Source organism: Syngnathus floridae, chromosome 3 (assembly GCF_059516105.1).
Source record: "Syngnathus floridae isolate MCC-2025c chromosome 3, RoL_Sflo_1.0, whole genome shotgun sequence".
In the NCBI taxonomy this organism is placed as follows: Eukaryota; Metazoa; Chordata; class Actinopteri; order Syngnathiformes; family Syngnathidae; genus Syngnathus; species Syngnathus floridae.
Genome location: NC_142415.1, coordinates 8,625,553 through 8,648,613, shown reverse-complemented (window position 1 = coordinate 8,648,613; position 23,061 = coordinate 8,625,553). Strand labels below are relative to the sequence as shown.

Sequence of the window (23,061 nt, the reverse complement as noted above, 5' to 3'; positions counted from 1 at the left end):
ACAGATCAGTCATTGCCGGGCCAAGCTTTTCCCAGTTTCTCAAATGAACACAAACCAGCCAAGTACACACACAGGATGAGAGCAAATCAACAATGGCAGTGAAGAACAAGAAAAGTAAGTTATGATTGTGAGTGCAGCATAACCGGTTCGTCTTCCGCTTCATCTAGATTTAGAAGCAAATGTGATACTTTAGCAGGCTCGTAACATCTCCGATGAGTAAACAGTCTGTGGAAAAATATAAAAGAACTTAAAATAACTAATAATACCTGATGACTGGGAGAGCCATGATATCTGATTTGATTTGACTGTATTTAAGATGTGGAACAACCTACATAAAATACTTAATTTTCAATATACACGATTAGTCATACATGGAAATGTTACTGCCAGGATTAGTAGACTAGCCATGATTACGCCCTATTACGAACTTACTTGGATGAATTCTGATGTGCAGCACCACCTATTTTTGGCATTGGACTGTGTTCTAATTTTGACATCATTTTGAAGGAAATTTTCTTTTTTTTTTTATGTAAATACCTTGATACATGAAGACACGGCCTGATAAAAATGTTGTAGAACTTAGCAGCAGCGAAAATATAAGTTGTGTACGTCACTGAAGTTGAACTGATATCCTATTCGAACTAGTAGCTCTTGTATATAAATAAACAAAATACCCTGAGGTAGAAGATTTGCTTCATTGATTATTGCCCTTCTGGTTTATATATGACATAAAAATAAAAATTATTTTGGTTATACATTGGTTCAACTTCAAGAAATGTTTTTAACTCAAAAAGACTAAGAATAAAATTCCTTAAATTAATGCATGAAGAGCACAAATTCATCTGGATGATATCATTTGTCATTTCTTTCTTGCACTCCATAAATGAGAATGTATTTCTTGGTATTCCACTTCAGCACTTTTCTAAAACATTTACGCCCAAAACAAACATAAAACATCACTTTGCCATAAAAAAAAAAAATCACAAATATATTGGTTAATACTGAAATTCAGATCTAGGCAACCACTAAGATGCAAAGTCGAGCTCGGAGTAGGTGCCAACACGTTCAAATATAGACCACATGTCAAGCAGTAGTTCTGCATTTGTGCAAGGGAGAGCTATTCAAGACAGATGAGGGTGTGACATTGCACGTCCACTATGCCAAAGCTAAGCTCTGTGGTCAACGGCAGAAAGAAGGTCAATCCAATTACATAGACCTAGAGACACAAATATAGGGCTTCTGTTCAATCTTGAGCCAATTCAAGAATACCCAAGCCATCGCTCAAGCAACAATACACTAATGTGTTTGCTTGTACTGGAAGACAAACTCTATAACTTTAAATTTTACTATCATATATTTACACCATAAATGAAACACTATGTGCAGCGATAGAAATGAAATGATTAGTAATGTAATCTAAAGGGGTGGCACGGTTAGCACATCATGTCACACTTCAGAGGTGCAGGGTTCGATTTCATGTGTTAGATTTCTGTGTGGAGTTTGCCTGTTCTCCCTGTCCTCTGGTTTCCTCCCATGTTCCAGACATGCATGGTAGGTTAATTGGCCACTATAAATTGTCCTTAGGTGTGGTTGATGGTGAGTGTTAGTGGGTGGTTGTCTATATGTGCCCTGCAATTGGCCGACAATCAGCTCAGAGTGGACCCCGCTTACTGCCTGAAGTCAGCTGTGAAAGGCTCTAGCACGACCGTGACCCTCGTGAGGATAATCAGTTTGGATGGATGGATGGATGGATGGATGGATGGATGGATGGATGGATGGATGGATGGATGGATGGATGGATGGATGGATGGATGGATGGATGGATGGATGGATGGATGGATGGATGGATGGATGGATGGATGGATGGATGGATGGATGGATGGATGGATGGATGGATGGATGGATGGAATCTAAAAGCTGTGTGTAAGTGTAGGTATAGTTTCATGTGAATTTAGCATTTGTTTAGGAAGTAGGCAACTTCATCAGGGGCATCCTGCAGGATCCCATGAAATGGAAGACCGCCTACAGTTGTGTGTTCTATGCTCACAATGTGTCTCGGCAACTCGCTAAGAACAAGTAGACCGCATTACAAAGCAGAGTTTTTTTCTGAACGTTGACTTCACTGAGCACGTCGTCCAACTTGACAGGGCACACAAGTCGTGACCCTGTAATTGTGTGGTTAAAGGCTTTTAAGTTCCTTAGTGATTAAAGTATGAGGTCAATGTTTACTAACTAGATGCAGTAACGTCTAAAAGCTAGAGGTTGTAAAATTGTCAATGGAAACCAAATCACCACACCTATAAAATGCACGGAAGTTGGCGTTAAGTGTGCGTACAAACATTCTCACATGAAGTAAACCACTCACCAGCAAAAAGAATCGGAAGGCCAGATTGGACTTTGTAAAGACGTTCAAAGATGAGGCACAAGTTTTGGAACAAAGTTTTATAGAGTGGCAAGATCAAGTTTAATTACCTTCCACTAAAGTGATGGAAAGACCAAAGTATGGAGAAAGAAAGAATCTGCTTGTGATCCAAAACACACAAGCTGCTCAATCAGCAGACCTACACAAAATAGAGCATGCATTTCACCTCCTGAAGAGGAAACAGAAGGGAGAAAGCCCAAGAAATAAAAAGTAAGTGAAAGGCTGTAGAAAAGGCATGCAAAAGCATTTCAAACCAAGAAAGCAACAGATTGGTAAAGTCAATGGGTCGAAGGCTTAATGCAGTAGGTGCAAGACTGGTTTTGCCACCAAATATTAAATGTTTTTCACTTCAAGTTAATTTAATGTCTGTTCCAATATTTTGCTCACTTGAAAAGTGGATGGCTTCCAACAAAAGTTGTTCTGTCCAGAGTTATTTAACACATCTAAATGTAAATAACATTTACATCATTTTCATCTTTTGATCTGAAACGTCTTCAATATACAACAAAAACAACAAAACCTTGCCGTTCCAATACTTTTGGAAGGGACTGTATATAGGATCATTACTTCAAAATTCTAATGTTTTCATTTTCAGGTATATTCATTGCCGAGTTCCTGATGGGGGAAATTTTTGATAATTTTCTTTGCAGTACTTCTTTTTTCAAAGATTTACAACCTGTTTTAAAAAATGTTGTAGTAAGTAGGTTGTCGGAAGTACTCTGTAGTTAACCTAAGTAATGATAATGACCCCCTCCACCATCACCACCACCACCACCCATTGACAAATGGTTGCTGCCGGTCTTCGAAAAGCATATACTTGTTTGAACCGGTTTGAAATGGTTGGGGACCACTGGTGTAAGGAATGTCCTGGAAAAGAATTTAAGAAGTGTCATTTGTTCTATTCAGTCAATCTGAAAGCAACCTAATAACTGACGTCACAAAATTGAATTGATTGTAGATGGATTTGACGCAACAACCACAGCATAGAACCAAGCCGTCTTTGTCCATCCTGTTTTTGTTTGACGTACTGCTACAGGTGTAGTCCGGCAGATGGTCAAGTTTGAGATTCAGTTCAGATTGCAAATGTGTGTGAATACATGTGAGGGCGATTGCCGCGCACGTGTGTGCACGCGTGCGTGTGTGTGTGTGTGTGTGTGTGTGTGCACCTGCAAACTCTGGTATGCTGGAGTATAAATACAGTGTCTGTGAGTGTACACAAACAGCCACATTGTCAAGTTACTTGGCCACAGCAGTGGAAAGAGTTGCACACAAGCTGAAGGAGCTATACGTCTATCTTTTAAAAGAATCAGACAACTCCAATCCTGATTAGATTTGGCCTTTTTTACTGGAGAAAATGACTGCATCTTTCAGATGTCACAGAAATTCAAGAAAATCTGATAAAATACTGCAAAAAATATAACACTTGATGACAGCGTGGATAGGTTTTAGTAGACACGTACTTATTCATACTATTGCTGCAAATAATTGTTTTTCTAATGGATTTAAGTGACTTAATTTTCCCATTAATTGATTACAATTGAGTTACTGCTGTCATTTGTAATGTGAAAGCAGATGTTTGCAAATATCATACTTTGATTCAACACAGGAGCTTATCATTCTGCTTTAATGAAGGATCAAATCAGAGAATGTTTTCTGTTAAGGAGGTGAAATAAGACCATAATGACCTTGATAATGGTCATGAAAAACAAAGAAAACAACACCAACTGTATTAACTGTTCTGAAGCCCAAAGACTGATAAGAGATGCACAAAATGAAGTGGCTAACAGTGATAATGTGCGCTGCAAAGTCATTCAGCAGCTCACAAAGATAGCATTTTCAGCACTGAGCAATTGTTACTCATAAACACTGCTGAACTGACACTGAAGTTGCCTACAACAGACTCCTCTCCAGTTCGAACAAGTTCTGACAAATGTTCAACATCTTTTAACAGCCAGTGGTAAGAATAAAAAAAAAATTAAAAAATCAGTCACACATACAACATAAGGTAACGCAGAAGTCGAACGTGTGGAGGAGTTACTGCATTCTTAAATGAATCAAAACATTGCACACATAAACAAGACATTTGTAGACAGTATATTGTCACAAGAATGTAGGTTCATTCAATTCGATGTGACTAGAAGGTGAAAAATACCTTAAGGACCAAACATTAGCGTTCAGGTTTTCCCGAATAATTAATCAAGCCCTGACAACAACCATCAATAGCTCAAAAGGGGATTTTGGGGAGTTCCAACAATATTTTAAAGTCTATTTTGTCACCTTCGACCACAGCTTTATTCACTGAAGCACTTGAGTGACAAGGCTCATCAGGGTTTTAACACGCTCTATACAATGAGGTCTTGGCTGACTTCCAATACCACATGTAGGAGATATTCTCCTTCAAGACAGGCTTTAGGCTTCAGGCAGGTTTTGCCTGTAAGTCACGGAAAGAGATTCTTGGAGCACAAAGACAACATTATCTTTAAAAATCATATGATCAAGCTTTAGTAAATGATCCCTTTACATGGTACTAGTAAAAAAAAATCCTCGAGAACAACAAAGAAGTCAGTTAAGGTTTTCAGTATTGTCCGATTAATAAAATAAATTGTAAATATTTTAAATTAATGTACATACTATGCAGTACTGTATGTACATTGTATGCATGACACAGCAAACATCTCGTCATGCTTCATGAATGAAGACCAATTAAGACGAAGAATTATCAACGAGGGTAATTTTGGCTGCCACTAGTCTTCCTTTCCTATCTCTCTCCAGTAGCACCATATCTTGGTATCAATCACCCCATGGGCAGATATACAATCCAACTGTGCAAACAATTTAAGGCAACTCCTCTGCAATCCAAACCCCTCAGTCGTGTTGCTGTGTACCCAAGCATGCTTACACATTAACTCCAGAGACTCATCGGTGAATGGCATTTTTTTCAAGTGTTTGCTGAACTGTGGACAATAAAAGGGTGAAGCTACCTGTGGCAAAGATTTGTACCTTTGAACTTGTGTCGTTTGAACTTCTGTTTGCAACAAAAAATGGCAATACAGAAACCCAACTAACCCATCCAAGACCAAAGGGGTAGGTGTGAACGGGAGGGTGAAACTAGTTTGTTGATTAAGACCCCGGTCAATTTAAGTCTCCAAATTGTGATAAAATCAAAACACTCAAACTATTTCCGCTAGACACTGAGAACATTTTTTCCATGCCTGGTTGTCAGATTAAGAAGGACCCTAAGGCATTGTCTGACTTTTGGAACGTTGCCAAGTTATTTGGGGCTAAATCAAGTGTAAATAGCTGGTGGCCAGGTGACATGACGGTGACACTTGATAAAATTCAGCAACGCGGTTGACCATACCCGCAATGAATGTGCTTTTCTTTGCGCATACAATTCCAGAGAGCGTTGCACAAGCTTCGAGAATTCAGCCGATGTTAAATATTATAGCGAGTGCTGAAGTGACGAGAAGAAAAAGGAATATGAGCGGAATGTTTTGAGAGATAATAAAACAACCAGTTTCCTTTACAACCTTTGGCTGGGCCTCTACCACAACTACCCTGAAACAGTCTTCATCTGTGCTGTAATCACAAAAGCAAGAATCTACTAGTGTAACCGCTGACATCCATTGGTCGCCCACAGACAGAGCTCCTGTGTGCACTACATAATCCCCACACAGCTGGACTCGAGTGCAATAAACCTCTGTAAGGGGTTCACACAATTCAATACCAAGTGAGCCAAGAGGCAGGTGGTGATAAGCACCGTTGTATAACTCTGTTTAAAAATCCACTTTGACTGAGTATTCACAGCAAAGCCGCATGAAAACACAATAAAAAGTCTGGAAAAAGACAAAATGTAGAAACGGAGCAGCAAGCCTCTGTAAACGTTTATAGAGTGAGATGTCACCAATCAACTGAAAGAGCCAATCGACATAATTACGGCCAGAAAAGCCATGTCAAGACTGAACGAACACTTGCAAGTATTTTCAAGTTTTAAATCAGGTCTACTGATCAGGGTGCTAATTACCAATACGCTAATGCCCAACTCCACTTACCTCTAATACTGGACCTGCCCCCAAGATTATCTGCTCCACTCCACTGGCAAAACCTTTCTGGCTGAGAGCAGTCAGATGATGAATGAGAAAGTTTGTACTTTGAGTCTTGCCGGAGCCACTTTCCCCAGAAATGACAATGCATTGATTCTTCTGTCTCTGGAGCATTGCATGATAAGCAACATCAGCCACGGCATAGATGTGAGGCTCTAAATCTCCCAGTGAGTGATTATCATACATCTTCACATATTTGGGATTGTATATGGGCAGGAACTTGAAGGGGTTGATGACGATGAGGATACTCCCAACGTAGGTGTAAATCTTCTCCTGGCGGAAGCGTGAGCGCAGGTTGTCCAGCAGCGAGCGCTCATTGAGCTCCGGTAGGCGACATAAATCGGCATGGTCACCTTGAGATTCGGGCTGTGGCAGTAGTCCACGTTCCACCATGCGCCTGCGCTCTTCCGTGACCTGCAGCCACATCTGGAGGCTGCCGCCATAGTGGATCGAACCATCTAGGTTCTTCAGCCGGAGAAGGAAGCGATAGTCTTCACCTCCAGATAAAGAGCGATGCTCTAGTGCCACACGGGGCCAGAGCATCATTCTCTGCACGGGGCAATCGCTGGGGTTGAGAATCCATTCTTCTCCGCCAAACTCTTTCACCTCTGCCAGAACATAACACTTGGTACGGTCCAGCTGGAGTCGGTCAATGACGCGTTCGATGGTCTCAGCAGCTGAGGTAGTCTTACGGGCACTGATTGGGCAGTAGATGGTGCCTTCGGCCAGGGTGCCTGGGTAGACGCGCACGGTGAAATCAGAGTTCTCAAAGCGCTGCCGCCGTCCCAGACTGCCCATGCCGGCAACGCCATCGCGAGCACTCATGGCGGAGGAAGAGTTCCCATTAGCAGCTGTCAGGCACGTCCTTCACTGGGCGGTAGAGGCCACCGACTTCAAGTCATCACTGCGAAGACAAGACAAGCAAGGACATTGGATGAATTCATTTCACGAGCTTGCTTTCACAGTACTTTGACACAGTCTTCAAGGTGCACGCTCCAGTCAACATTTATAGAAATAAAAATATGGCAGTGGCAGGACCGACTTCATACGCAATGTGACTCTGCAATCACCGAGCAGTCAATCTGAAATTTGACGGATTATGATGACAAAAAGATGATGCTGTTATGTAATGGCCAAATTATTTCGCTCGAGCGCACATAGAGGATAAAGGCCAAGTCGCCAGGCTCTACAGGATTATCATTAACACACATCCTTACTCCCATGAGCACACATAAGCTCCCCCAAACACCAAGACGAGCAGCTGCCATCGCCTTTAATGAGAATACACTCACGCCATTCACAAGTTTCCTTTCCTTATAGCAGAGAGGAGATGTGCAGGCAGCCACCTACACTGTGCACTGCTTTATATGCCATAGCTCAAATATTGATGAAATTAAAATGAGAAATATTTTCAGCCTGCTGTACTTGATGACCAACCATACCTCTTGCCCAAAGTCAGCTGAGGTCGGCTCAAGCTCACCAGTGACCCCAATGAGGACAAGCGGTGGACAAAATTGATGGGCATTTATTACATTGGCCTCAGTCTTGCACTCAAAAACGGATGTTCTGGAGAATGTCTTTTTAAAAGGAATAAACTAAAATGAGTGCTTGCTGGGTAAATGTCAGCCAATTTCTTAAACATCCCACTGACATTAACTCAGATCTCTTATCAGAATTTGTAACGCACTTTCCATTACCATTTCACACACTCGGCAGGGGGAAAAAAATGATGACAGGAAATGGATCAGGGTCATACAAAGTCCAATTATTGTGGCCAATAAAAGCCTGCACCCTTGCTGGGTCCTTTCCTGTTGTCCTGCATCTGACCTTTCTAGCTCTGCAATGGTCTGGAGTCCTACAAAAAAACACCTGACCATCATCCTCTTTGGCCTCCCGTACATAGCACGCTCAATCCGTCCACAACGGCAAGGCTGGAGCCACACAAATATGACCTGAGGAGGCATGTGTGTGTCTACGTGAGCATGTGCGTGCATGCCTAAAACAGATGGTCAGCTTGCTGCTTAAAAGATGGGGGGGGGGGGTATTTGGCCACATGGCCATGCTAGTGGCCACTGTGATAACTATCACAGCTCATGGGCAAAGACACCATTGCATTAATAACTCAAATATGCAAAATAAATGATTCACTGCTAGTTTGTAAACATTTTAAGAAAATGAATAATATGCCAACTTTCTGGCTTCAACCCAGTGTGAAGATATTGGGACAAATTCCCTCTAAATCATTTCAATCAGTATGTCAAAAAATCAAGTCAAATACAAGAATGATTATTAGCTCAAGATGATTTTGTTGTCTTCTGAAAACCAGAAACACAAATCATAGTATAGCACTAAGAATAGATTTAATACCACACACTACTTGGAGCAGCAAATATTGTCAGCTGAGTGACGGAAAGGAGCAATACAGCAACAGAGAACGGTGATTGAAATAGGCCCCAGGTATGTAAACTGGAGGAAAGTGATGATGCGGGAGGTGCTTTGATGGCGAACCACTGAAGAGGCCTCCTGTTGTCTCTTTCCTTCACCTCCTCCAAATATGCACACAGATCTGGTTACACTGATTGAGCAGTTAGTCATTTGGAGTCAAACTCAAGTTATCTGACCGAAAATCTGTTTTGGACATACCACAGCACACTTCCCTCTGGCATGAGCAACCTCTACTCTAAGAAAGACATGATGTCATACGTCAAAGAGAGAACATTTTTCCTGTGAGCCTTTCTGCTATTTTCGAGTATTACGTTGTTTCACAAAAAATAATCTGACAATATAACAACCATCTTAACGTTTGTTTTTGCTGAGGAGCTGGGTGGTCTTCAACCAGCTGTTACGAAAAGAGATACAAATCTGATCACGTCTAGCATGTTTTCTGATAAGTTTTAGATTCGTTTCCACGTACGAGTAAAAACTCCTCTCAAATATTTTATCCCGTAGTTTGTTTTGAAATAAAAAAACGTGCCCTTAACCTCATTTAGTGGCATTTGCTGGCATATGTGTGGGGAAGAAGATGCTAATTATGGCCACACATGACAGCACAGACCACAAGCAAAGAGGGCAAAGATAGTCATGATAGTTATGCAGCATAAACGCCACATACGCCCGTCTCACTCATTGTAATATTTAGGCTCCCTTCAAAAACACCCAACCCCCTTTCACTGCACAAGCAGAGGGATATGTACTTCAAACAGAAAAACACATACGGTCCAACATGTCGTAAAAACAACTGTAAAGTCCCGAGCCGCGGCTTTCAAGAGAACGTGCTTTGATTTAACATATGGTGGATGAGGACTAAAATAAAACTTGCGCAAATACAGTGCACGTGGTCAAATGGAAAACAGAGCAGTATGTTAACAGGAAAAGTTACCACAAAGCATCTATAAAGTCACTACAAATACAGATTATAATCTTTAAAAAGTAAAACATTAGCAACTCAATGTTCTTGTTGCTACCTTTTCGTATTTCGAGCTTTACTATGCAACCACAAGCAAGGGTGTGGCCCCGAGAATTCACCTGAGCAGTGACATTTTCACCCGAGCAGTGACATTTTTTTCAAGGCATGTTCATCATTGCAGATGAAGGGGCATCGTTCTTTGATTGATGGGCGTAAGTTTAACTCTGCCCCTCCCTCCCCTGTTGACAATATTTTTTAGGGTCATATTCATCATGGTGAAGGGGCATTCACCTGGGGAAAATTTCCACTCTCTGACCATCAATATCTCGTCCTAGCCTACCCACTCCTTTGGAAAATATATCTGGGGGGGGTCTTCAAAATTGGCCAGTTGCCCCAGTTGTGATTTGCATGACACGGACCACAGGATCTTCAATAAATTAGTCAAAAAACGTGCAACATTTTGAAGCTAGGCACTTCTCAATAATAATGTACAAATGGAATAATTTATCAACGTTGTGAAACAATCCTGTTAAGTTTGAAATATAGTACGACGTAATGATGCTAGGAGGAGGAGCCAAGCATTATTACGTGAAAAACTGGAAAATGAGTTCAACTTGAAAATTGTCATTATTACTAATAGCGTGATAAAAATGAAACTATGAAATGACGTCCAATTACATGATTTGCCAATCAAAAGATTTTCTCATTTCCGTGGCTTAAAAGCATCTGTAATGTATCCTGTCTTTTGTCTTTGTGTTGTCACAAAGACATGCACATATCAGATGTAAGGTGAATTAAATGTGCAACGCTCTTAATCTGTATATGTTCACATCTTCAGCGCACTTTGCATTTGGTCCACTTCAGCAAAAACATCCGCTCACAGTATACTTGCCCAACTGGAGCACCAAAACTTTGCAAGGTAGGTCATTTGACTGATGAGATGACGCACAAGACATTCAACTAATGCACACATGCACATGTGCACTTTTTTTCTGCACCAAATGTATCATTGTGTAACATAACACTACAGTCTCACAGAAATATTTCACCTTAAGCCTAAAGGCAACACTGATGTTCTCAGACAGAGGCCTTGACCTTGTCAACTAAAGAGTTACAACTCCAATTTGTTCTGTTCTCTAAGTAAACTTTTAGGACATTATCATAGCTGCAAAAAAGCCGCCACCAAATTGAAGAAAAAAAAAAATGGAACTAAGACAATCAAGAGATACTATTGACAGATAACATCGATACTGACTTGTGACTGTACGAAAGGAACCGACTTGCTGTGTTACCGTTGAAATTCAATCTGAATTTGTACGATAATTTCTTTTACAATCTTCAAATCAATCCACATCAGTAAAAATAGACTCCATATTTGATTTCAATGGTTGATTCTTTCCCACACTACAAATTAACTTGAATATAACATGAGGATATGGCAGAGAAGCAACTCCTCCCTGTATTTAACGTCAGATGAGTTGCCATGTATGGCATTCATTTGGGTCATTTGGGTACATGAAAAACTGAGAAGGCAGGAAGCCACTTGTTGAAGTCAGTTTCAAACTTTTTGTTTTGGGTATGTTTCGTGACAAAAGAAAAGTGCTCTTGATAAACTCAAGATCTGTTGTGCATTGTGAGCTCAGAGTTTCAGATTCGAGCCATGTTGCACCTCAAAAGGTCACGTTTATGTTTGCATTGCAAGGCCACAACCCAACACAAGAATATAAATCTGTGGAAGCCAGCAAGGATAAACTGGACAGTGTTAGAAATCATGAATGTGGAAAACAAAAACCTCCTAACATTATGGAGATAGATTACAAATACCTTATGGCTGGTAATCTAGTTGAGCTCGATTTTCCACTTTGCTGAAGCAAGAGAGAAGAATGAGTATGGATGAACTCAAGGGAGTGGAGGTCAGGCTCTTTTTCACTGCCATTCCAACAAAGTACCTTCTTACGTTGTTTAGCATACTGTTTCACCTTTGTCTGTAGTTTCACACAGTCACATTTTTGTACAAAAAAAACAGTAAAATGCTCCAGATTGAAGATGCTCATGGCTAACGAGACAGTAGAAGTGCAAGTAGAACTGGAGGACTGATCAATACAACAAATAAGAAATTAGCTACCGTACTATTTTTGAAAGAAAGACGAACCTATACACTTGAGGTGAATGATTTATCATAGGTTCAAAATTGTAATCTCAGACAACGTCATTTTGTGATTTTCAAAGCTGCAGTTTTTAAAGTGGCCATTCCAATCATTGACAGATCAAGCTAACCAATCAGCTCTATTGATACCCTTAATCCTATGCTTTTGTTGTGCTCGGTGGGAAAATATAACCTAATGTATCCAATTAAGAGCCAAACTGCATGCTAGTGAAAAGAGCACTCAATTCTGCACTGCTGTCAACTACACCACTCCTTTGTTGTAGTCATACAAATCCACTTCCTGTGTCCACTCCCAGGAAAAAAAAAATCACAGAAATACAGGGTGAGACAGGAAGTACAACTTTGAGGGCTTCAACATAACATGTTATTAATGTCTACATATTTAAAATAAATGAACGTTTTTGCAGGCTTTGGGTGGTTTTTTTTTTTGTTTTTTTTTAAGATTATGTGGTTACATAGAGAAAGTTTAAAGGCAAACAAGTCAAACCTCCAATATATATTAGATACACTGTAGATGAAAACGTGTTGCATGGAAAGAAAACAGCTAATTTCACAGCATCAATTCAACATTTGAAACATAAACAGCTATGCTTTTTAGTCAATACCACATGTTGGGTTTTGTGACTACGACATTTATGGAAATAGTAATGTTTGGCAGAAATGGAATTGGGAAACTATTTTGGCCAACTGGTTCCTGATACAGCTGCCGAAGAACATTTTGAAACTTCATGGCTTAAAGAATCCATTATACCTTTCGAATCTTCACAGAACAATGAGATGTTTCTCATGTGTAAACTCAACAGGAAGCTCCTGTCAACATTCAAGATACCCATCACATATTTCAGGACACACATTCAGGCATGTGCCAAAATTAAAGTAACAATGGCCATCTAAACTATAAGCTAGTCATCACAACACACATTTGGAAATATGCGCCGAGCACACACTGGTTCACTCCAAGCATTGCTCAAATTCAACACTCGGTTATTCGGAGTGCACTATAATCGAGTGCCAGTGTGTGCACTGACAAAAAGTTTTTCTTTCAATAAAGAGCCTTCATTTAATGTTTGGCTAGTTTTTTTCAGATTCTCATACTTTAGATTGCTACATTTCTCTGATGTGTGGCTTCAGTGTAGTGAAGCATTTTTATCTACTGTAAAATAGTTGTATCTTAGCTCACTACATTTTGAAGGTCGCTTGCCCATCGCTGGAGGGTAGCCTTGTTGCTTTCACGAGGTTGAAATAACAGCAACAATGACCTCCTCCTGACAGAAGTGGATTTTTCATTGCTTGTGGATGCAACAGTTTAGGAACATTGATGTCATGTCTAAAACAAGATGTGCTCTTGGACTACCCTCACATTTACTTTTATTGTTTTGGAGTGTGGATAATGTTTTCCATACAGACTCCATTTTAGTCCTGGAAATATCAGTATGACGCTGCAGCAATTGGCCGGTGAAGCTGGAAAAGTACTCCACCCCACAATGAAAATGAGTTGGCGTATGAAAGTCACTTGAATGAAGCCTCTGATATCCACTTCTAATGATGTTTTCATTTTGAAAAAAGCAACAAGAGCACCAGATTTCTATATGAATATGGGATGGCCAGATGTTTAAGTCAAACCATATAAAAATAGAACTGCAGACTTCAGAGAATTTGAAGTATGAAACACATTTGGCAACATTATCGGCACCCATATGTTGCAGCTAGAAAAAGATTCACACATATATGCCAAATAAAGCAACCGCGTGACACACGTATGTTAAGAGCACGACTGACATTTGATGACCGTGGTATGGAGATTCACTGTTCTGTTAAAAACCAGCTGATGAAAACAAACCGCAGCACTTCCCCTGATATACTTTGATAGACCCCGAGACGAACCAGACTGGTTAACGGTCATTTGATGATACAGTATGTTTTGCCAATAAGGCAACTCTCCTCTTGTTTTTGCAATAATCACAGCAAAAAATATGATTTCAGTGTACTAGGAATTTTATTAAGGATTTAAAACACCAATGTCATGTCAATGGGATGATGTATTTTAAAGGGAGGCACAGGATCCACCTTTATATTTTAATTTCTAACTAATTGTGACGATCTTTTTATATTTCCGTTAAGCTCATTTGATGACTGAACTCCAACTATGTAGCCTGGGGAAGATATGTCAAGTCAATCCCTACGCTGCCGTTCATTGCCATGAAAAACTTCAAAATAAGGGTACACCTGGTATCCATAAATCATTTGTTAAGCTTTTATTCAAAAATCGGTCTTCTCACCGCAGTGGAGTCGTGCTACAATTGTGCAAAGCATGAACAACTGTTGTTGCAACTAGCTTGACTGTCTTTTCAAAGTGCACACCAAAAAAACAGGTACCTGATGCAGATGAAATTACTCGAGGACTTGCACATTGACAGATACTTTTGTCTACTTTATCCAATGCTGTCTGTTAAAGACAATGTTACCATTTGATGCACTGAAAAAAAGTCATGGGACAGTTGAATCCATTACAAACCGCCTAGACCCGACCTGCACCAGTTTTATTGTAATGGCAGGTCATCAATGTTGAACATGGGGTCTGAACGTTCAGCATTATTTGGAGCACATCTGTTTAGAGGATTAGAAAAGAAAAAACATGACCTGTAATTACAGGGAAACGTTACTGAGGCTCTCACTGTTTCTTCTGAGCAAGGGGCCTGGCCCCAGAGGTTGTCTATCTGCCTGCAGCAGACTGCAGTCTTTTTGAAATCTGAGCTTGATCCTGCAGTCGACAGAGAAACGGCAAAAGCTACTGTTTGATTAGGAGGCAGAATGAGACTTCAAGAACATGGCAAAGATATTCTGAAGAGATCATGTAAATATGACATGATCAAGCTTTATTATACATGAGCTACCACTTCAATAAATGTTCATGTTTGAGAGAGCCTTGCGGCATAGACAATGGGATCATTTACATGCGAACTTAACTCCAATATAGCACTTCTAACTCTTCAGTTTAGTTTATCTTTCCTGGGGAGCCATTAACAGAATGCATGCATGCTCTTGTAAGTACAGGTTTCATCAGTAATAAAAAATTTAAAAAAAAGTTCCCTGACCAAGAGTAACTAAAGTTGTTTCGACAGGAGAGGACCAGCCTGAAGTTTTACGTGTGTAAATCATATATGGCCAAACAGTTTGAGATTTTCTTTAAATGCATAACCAGAGTTTTAAAAACAAATGTGTAAAATGTATTTTTCAATGTTAATCATAATACGTATGTTGTTGCAGGTTTAATTCTAATTGTGACTGTGAGTCCTTGTAGAAAAAAAGCATAGGAAACAGCATATGAATGGAAATCCCAAATTGAAAACAAATGATAATACGTAAAACTTTATCCAGAGAGACAGAATTGCAACAGAGTTTTCAAAAATCAAACTATTTAGTGCCGAGCAATAAAGCATTCTCAAATGACAAGACCAAAACAGACCAAGACTCTCACAACCGCAAAAGACTAATTCAGGAAACCTTGTTATCGGATACAATCAAGTGGACATCCAAACCTCAAAGAGTCCAATATGACAAGAGGGACAAAGCTATGCTGTTAAATGGAATCCTTCAGTTTAAGTATATGGCTTCCTGGAGCCAATTCAGCATATAATCATCGTTAGGATGTCTAACTTCAGTTATTAAACAAATCCATCAAGTCAATGAAGTGGATGTCTGTTGTTAAGGGCATCAGAGGGTATTCAGGAAGGGAGCTAGGAGCTAGCCTGGCAAGCAAGACCCAATGCTGAATCAGTGATTGGGTCTGGTGGTGAGGGCCATTCACCACCACTTGGCTAATCTCCAAACGAACCAACAAATCAAATTTGTTTACTTGTTGTGACGTATCTTTGATGCGCAACGTCCCGAAATAGCACGCGAGAGAGACGGTAGCTTGTTTCATTCAGCATTAAACTCAGTTTTAAATAGCTAGAGTCACAGATTCGTTAAAACCCCAGCAACCGATGCCGTGGATTTTTTTTTCTTGGCCGTCACATCTTTTCGCTGATTGGTTCATTTGAACTGTCTGTTTGCTCAGAAATCTGCATCAATGTGACTCCCCACCACCAGACCAATCGCTGGTAAAGCATTGGGTCTGGTAGCGGACAACATACAGCAAGAAGGCCTGGACAATGCGGCAAGCTGGGTGTTTAATTGATCTTATCAAAAACTAATAATTGGGGCTGAGCATCTTTGTGAAGCTGGCGATACAATACATACCTCAATATACAGGTCACGATACAATATGTACCTCCATTTGATTTAGTACAATTTTATATGATGCGATTTATACGACTTATACAGCATGGCCTTACTGCTCCTTAGTTTATTTTGAACACATCCATGTTCTCAAGAAAGTAGAAATGTGCATATATTATCAATTTATTTAAAAAAAAAATATATATATATATATATATATATATATATATATATATATATATATATTATATATATATATATATTTCTCATTCAGATGCTTCCTTTTCATGTGAGTCGCTGGCACCGCTGTACCTAGTGTCAGGGAGGAGTATCAATACTCAGAACCAAAATATTGATTATGGTATCGATTCTATCAATATCGGTACATATCTCGGTAGCGATATTTTACGGACACCCCTAATATTATTTGTAGATTCTATTTGTAATGCACTTCAAATTTCCAAGACATCTCGAGTAGTACAGAGTTTAAAAAAGTTTTAAATTAAGCAACATTTGACCTATATAAAAAAAACTAAAAGGTTGCAGCAGACAAGTGATTAAATAAAAGAACATTTACATCTTGCTTAACCAACGCCCTCCTGTACATTCGAGTTATGAGTCAGATTTAAGACTAATCTTTGGGAAGTCTATATCATCCAGATATTTACTACATTGATAAAGCAGATTAGGCAAGAGAAGCACTCAGCAACCAGAGCCCATCTTTGGCTGCATTTCAAACCAACCTTATCGCAGCCTGTTTGTTGTCAGTCTCAACTATCTTTGCTTTTCCTCCCCTCTTGCCTCTTTCTGACAGTGCCCAGACTACTGTAAACTGTCAGAATTGCTCACTCAGATAAGAGCTGCAGCAGAGACTAAACTCTTGCGATCCTCTGGATTATCTTGAGCTGTAAACCACCGCAAGGTGTTGCGTACATTTTGAAATCAAGAAAGTCACATTTTTGGCTGAGAGCGATGTGGTTTCACAGCCGAGTGAGTGGCAGTGCAGGCCCTGTAGTATTGTGCAGCATTACACAAGCGCACATGCCTGAGGATTAGTCATGGGCCCTGTCCTTTCTGTACTATAAGGCAGCAGAGGCCGCTTGCTATTGTCACAACTATGTCACAATACTCCCAAAAATTCTGCAAATGTACAACTTTAGTTTCTAGTTTCCATTGGCATCCAAAGGCACTTATTTAGTCAAACCTCTGTGAAGAAAAGTTACCAACAAAAATATCCTAGCAATGACAAAGCAAGAATACCATGAGTGTGCTTTTCTGGAGCCGGATACTTGTTGAGAGCTGTTACAGGGTTTAACTTCAACAGAATCACTTAAAGCCACGCCACCAATACAAAAGAGAAAACGTTCTTCTCTCTCCAAAACAAGCTCCCAGCTCAATCAGAATTGCTTGTCTCTATTTGAAGGATTAATTACAAAAGACAATTTAAATTAATTTCACAGGAGCAAGTCAAGTCAAGTCAACTCAAATCAAGTTTATTTGTATAGCCCTAAATCACAAACAGTCTCAAAGGGCTTCACATAGACAAAAATTGACAATTATTCTCAAAGCATCCTCTGATCTTAAGCTCCCAAGATTGCGACAATCAAAACAAAGCATTTCTCTGCATCTCTTAGCACCAATGAGTTACTGATAGCAAATGCAAAATGCTGGGAAGTTGAGCTACCGAGGGCAAAGCCTCACTCGTGTAATGACCCACTGAAAAAGGGTGCTTTGTTCGGTCCAACACAACCAAGTTACTCTTATAATGACTTCATGTGCATGCCAAAGTCTTTCCTCTAAATAATGCGACCATGACTCTTTTTGGGTCATCCCCATCATGTGAGCTACCAATGCATGACTTCAAATGCTACAAGCGCGTGATTTAAAGACATAAAACGGGGGTGTCGGTGGATCAGTAGGAACAAGAAGTAGGCTATAGGACCTTGAGATAAAATCCAGGGTAAACTATTCTGAACCAATGATGACATTTTAATCAATCATTAAATAACATGGAAAAGGTGAAAGGTGAACAAACAACAGAACCACTGGACCGACTTAGCCCATCTGAGTGTACAAGACCCACTGTAATGTAAATTTACTTTGGGTGACTTACTCATGATTGAGTGTGCTCAGCTCGTCCTCATAGTTAGATATCTGTTTAAGTCTATTAACTGCATCATGTGATTAAAGAGCAGCTAAATGATTAAATATGGCATTTATCCTGAGTTGGACGCGGCACTGAGGATGGCAACAAGGTCCACACGTCAGTGACATCGCATCACAAAGTGCGCGCTTCAGCTTTCTGCAATTTGAAGCCACACGCAATGAATTAAAAGTACGAGACCACGTTGGTATTTATAAATTAGTGAATTGTGAATTGACTTGCGTGTGTGAATTTGGTTTTGTTTTGATCAATATACTAATGTTTGTATTTTTGCAATGCTGAGAAACATGCTGGCAAACAGTACTTTCTATTAATATACCTGTTCATTTCTGTTTTCATGAAAAATAATGGACATGTTTTAACAGGGTAATTTATTTGTCGATTTTATCATGGGATAATGCTTTTTTACAAGCGGTGAATTCATATAGAAAAAGAACAATAATCTGTAATGAAATTGAATAGTGCTGCTAGAACTGAATTATTATACTGTAGTCCTGCATACATTTCTAAAATCAAGAATAAAATAATGATTTCTTAACCCGAGTTGAACTGCTCGCTTTATAGCTATATAAAAAGTTCCCAAGTTGAGACAGGAAAAAAACAAAAGACACATTTGATATCAGATTGAGATTCTGCAACAGCAGATACTAATAAAACAAACAACTCTGACTTGGATGCAAAAAAATGTGATTGGTACGCTCTATTACAAAAGCAGCATCACAGAAGCAAAGGTTGAGCTTTCGAGGCACAGCCAAGTGAAGTGAAGCGCTACTGCTGCTGCTGCTATCAACAGACAAGAGCTGACGTGATAAACTGAGGCCAGTTCTTACAAATAGCAGACAGAGATTTTGCCGGGTGTCGGATGTCGACAGAGCCCAGTTGCTGGTGTCTCCGCCCGGACTGCCTCTCATACTACAGCAGCTGCTTCTTCTCAGACCTCACATTCCCGCAGGACAGGCCCACTTTACTCTCATCACCTGTGTACAGCCCAGGGCTTGACAAGCTCCTGTGGGGAGCAAAGTCATTCTCCTCAAACCACTAGCAAAGGATGCTTATCTGAAACAAGAATGCAAAAGCCTGTACTTAACCAAAGAAAGACTGAACAGGTCTTGCTCTAATGACCACACAACGGCAGCTCTCAAATGACGACACTTAAATCGTTTCATGCACAATACCTGTTGCTTTTTGGTTCGCATTCTGTATCTGCCCAAGTTCTGAGGTTCTGGATTCAACTCTCAGCTTGGGCCTCTTCTTGAGTGGAGTTGGCATGTTCTCGCTGTGCCTCCTCACACATTCCAAACACATTTCATTATTACGTATCTCATTGAGCCGCGAGTGGTTGCGCGCATAGCAAATGTAAGTATATCGTTGGGGTTCCTAAAAAGTTGCAAAGGGTTGCAAACCGCTTTTTCTCTCGCAAAGAAATTTTGAACATGTTCGAAATTTTATGGAGACAATGAAAACTGTTTGCAGTCATTAAAACGGTTTAAGAATCTCTGGCAAACATCTTTGCAACTGTTTGGAACATTCAACAAATCCTGACAAAAACACAACATTTGCAATATGCGTAAATTTTCCCTGCTTATTGAGATACTGGATTTAGGTTAAGAGATGTCTAAATTGCTTTTACTAAGTGTGAATGAGAGAGTTAATACTTGTTTATCTATATGTGCCCTGCAATTGGCTTGAGACCAGTCCAGGGGTGTATCCCACGTCTGACCCAAAGACTGCTCTGGCTCATTGGCTGACCCTAATGAGGTCAAACTATCCCTGCTCCATTCTTCTGCCATCCAACCAAGTGAAAAAAAAAACCTCAGCTCTATGACATCGGAAATTTTCACACATCATATGGAGTTGCTTAAGGACATGCATCAGCAACTTTCAGTTCAACTTGGACTTTCTTTGCTCTCCGTTTTCTTCACTATCAAATATTACGTGGAAACGCACAAGGGCTCAAATACGCACGCTGGTTCACACACACCTCACCCCAACACACGTAAAACCCATGTTGAGTTTGTGTTTGAAAAGCATCGCAAAGCAACAAGTCACTGGAACAGTCGCATGCATGACCGTCCCTCCACAAACGCGCCGTGGTTGAGCTTGTCAACGAGCCCACACGCACACAAACATCCAAGCAACGATCGTGCAATGGAGCGCGCCCAGAAGAAAGCTGCCCAAACAAGAAATGACTTGTGAACGTCTATGAGTTAAAGAACTCTTACCTCCAAGCGAGGACGCCCAAAGTCAATTATAGCAGCTGAAGTTCGAATCTGGAGCTTCCCTCCCTCCTCGGTCACCAGCACTGAAATCTTATCTAATTCCCTGTATTTTCACGCCATCCCAACGTCTTTTTTCTTCTCAGTCGCTCACCTCTGAAAAACTCCTTGCAGGTCAAATCTGTGCCGAGGAAGTAGACATTATTTATCCGTGCATGTCATCCGTTTGCTGGGATTGAGAGACGCTCGTGACTGACGTTGAACCTCCAAACTCTTCTCTGAGCAGCTAATCAGCGCGGCCCCGTTCACAAGCGCGCACACGAGGTTGAGCGACATAACAGGAAGCCGACGCAAGACGGCGACGTTCTTTCACATACCACGTTTTTATATATATATATATATAATTAGACTATATGTAAACATATACAATATCCGTATGAAACACGTCTAATTGCAGTGTTAAAATAAATTCTGAACAACACGCAATAAACTTTTCCTTTTCTTAACTTTTCCTCCCACTGTCGCAAATTGGAATGTTTACTCGACGTGGTTTACGGCAGCCGGTGTAAGGAATGAGGTTGGAGCTACGTACGCCTCTTCAGTCGAATGCTTCTTTTGCAGGTACTGATAGGAAATCTACCATTCTGATTTGGGCTAGTAAAACGGGTTTAATGAGCCACGGGATGTATATGCCGTTAAATTGTTTTTGATGCTTCATGTGACGTTGAGAAAGATGATATGCATGCTCATGCTAACGCAGCATTGTGCTATGACCAGTAACATGACACGCCACTGTACCATATCATATATCAAGAGTAATTATTTCCTTTACATATACTAGATACGTGTTTACGCCTTCATAGCATGTTACAGTTTCTTTTTGTCCCGCGGATGAAGGCGCTTTCTAAATTTGCTGCCTGATTGAATCCACCAGAAGCAGTCCTTGGAAATTTGATCAGGTAGTAGGTGAGTTTAAGTGCATCGGGTCTGATTCACAAATCTGGAAGTGGTAGAACAGGATTATTAATAATTTAAAAATGCATTTCTTCAAAGTGTTTATTTGGCTGACATTTCGGTATTTGTGTTTGAAGGATGGATCCTGTCGTGCTGAGCTACCAGGACAGTCTACTTCGACGCTCCGATGTGTCCCTCCTCGAAGGAAATCACTGGCTGAACGACCAAATCATCGGATTTACCTTTGAGTACTTTGCCAGTGAGCGTTTTCGACTCCTGGGAGAGAGTGTCGTCTTCGTCAGTCCCCAGGTCACTCAGTTTATCAAGTGCGCTTCCTGCCCAGAGGAGTTGGCCGTGTTTCTTGACCCTCTGGATCTGGCGTCACGTCATCGCATCTTTTTGGCTGTGAATGACAACGATGACGAGCGCGCTGGCGGGTCACACTGGAGCCTTCTGGTGTACCATCATAAATCCAACCACTTTGCTCACTATGACTCTCAAAATGGAAGCAACTCTCAGCATGCCCAGCGCATAGCTAACAAACTAGAACCCATTTTGGGTGCAGGAACGAAAGCCTTGTTTGCAGAGGAGCCCACTCCTGCACAAGAGAACATATATGACTGTGGCATGTATGTTATTTCTATAGCTGAGGCCTTGTGTGAGAAGCCACACCGGGCTTTGCAAACTCTCACCCCAGCCTTTATTAAGCAGAAGAGAGCAGAATGGTGCAAAATTATCCAGAGTCTCGCTCAGAGTGAACTCTGATGCAATCTGACGGTCACTGTATGCAAAATTGCATGTACATTAGTGGATTAAAACTTTGGTACGCCTCTCTTAGTGAAAGAAAAATTCTCACTAATTGTTACTGAAATAACAAACAATACTATTGAATGCAATTTCAAACTTTGGTCAGTTTCAAGTAGTTTCAGTGGTCATTATAGACTACCAACAAGTTTGCCTGTGTATCCTCTATAGAGCTATATAGATGCACTCCTAATAAAACAAATCATATTTCAATAACAGTCAGTCTGCAATGGAAGAAAGTGACATTATTTTGACTCTTTTATGATTCATTCAACCAGCACTGTCATGTTTATCTCTAATGTAAGCACTGCAACACGAGATGTGTAAAGCCACGAACACCAGCGTGCCTATAAAAGGCATGTAGTCGGTTATACGTTTTAAGTGAGGACGGACGGAGGCAGCATGATCTGTCGCTATTCTCCATTTTATGAGTTTGGGGCCAGACTCAGATGGACTAGAATTGACAGAATGTGACTTTGATGCCATAACTGTAGTCTTGGTTCTCGTCACGCTGGAATTTGAAAAGTGATCTGTCTGCAACATTGTTGGGTTGAATCATCTTTTAGATTATTTTAATAAAATCAGTTTTATCCTAAGATTGTTA

General features: G+C 40.4%; 2 protein-coding genes across 12 annotated transcripts in view; one reads left to right on the top strand and one right to left on the bottom strand.

Moving 5' to 3' along the window:
* Window positions 1–21,038, bottom strand: part of myo9aa (myosin IXAa) — a 68,630-nt gene extending 47,592 nt beyond the window's left edge. For 6 of the 11 annotated variants that reach the window (XM_088370308.1, XM_088370318.1, XM_088370319.1 and 3 more), the window contains exons 1-2: window positions 20,706–21,037; window positions 6,475–7,429 (exon numbers count right to left, since the gene is read on the bottom strand). In XM_088370308.1, the coding sequence (XP_088226434.1) occupies window positions 6,475–7,350 (876 nt within the window). In that variant the 5' untranslated portion in view covers window positions 7,351–7,429; window positions 20,706–21,037. Of the gene's footprint in view, window positions 1–6,474; window positions 7,430–20,705 lie in introns of all 11 variants that reach the window. The other 5 variants (XM_088370310.1, XM_088370316.1, XM_088370311.1 and 2 more) reach the window with 3 other exon arrangements.
* senp8 (SUMO peptidase family member, NEDD8 specific) lies at window positions 21,024–23,053 on the top strand. The gene is made up of 2 exons (XM_088370321.1): window positions 21,024–21,320; window positions 21,791–23,053. The coding sequence occupies exon 2, from the start codon at window positions 21,792–21,794 to the stop codon at window positions 22,416–22,418; it is 627 nt and encodes a 208-aa protein (XP_088226447.1). The 5' UTR covers window positions 21,024–21,320; window position 21,791; the 3' UTR covers window positions 22,419–23,053.
* The last annotated feature ends 8 nt before the right edge of the window (window positions 23,054–23,061 follow it).

Bases quoted from the DNA above. Each gene is read 5' to 3' on its own strand.
- senp8 (XM_088370321.1), top strand. From the start codon at position 21,792: ATGGATCCTGTCGTGCTGAGCTACCAGGACAGTCTACTTCGACGCTCC.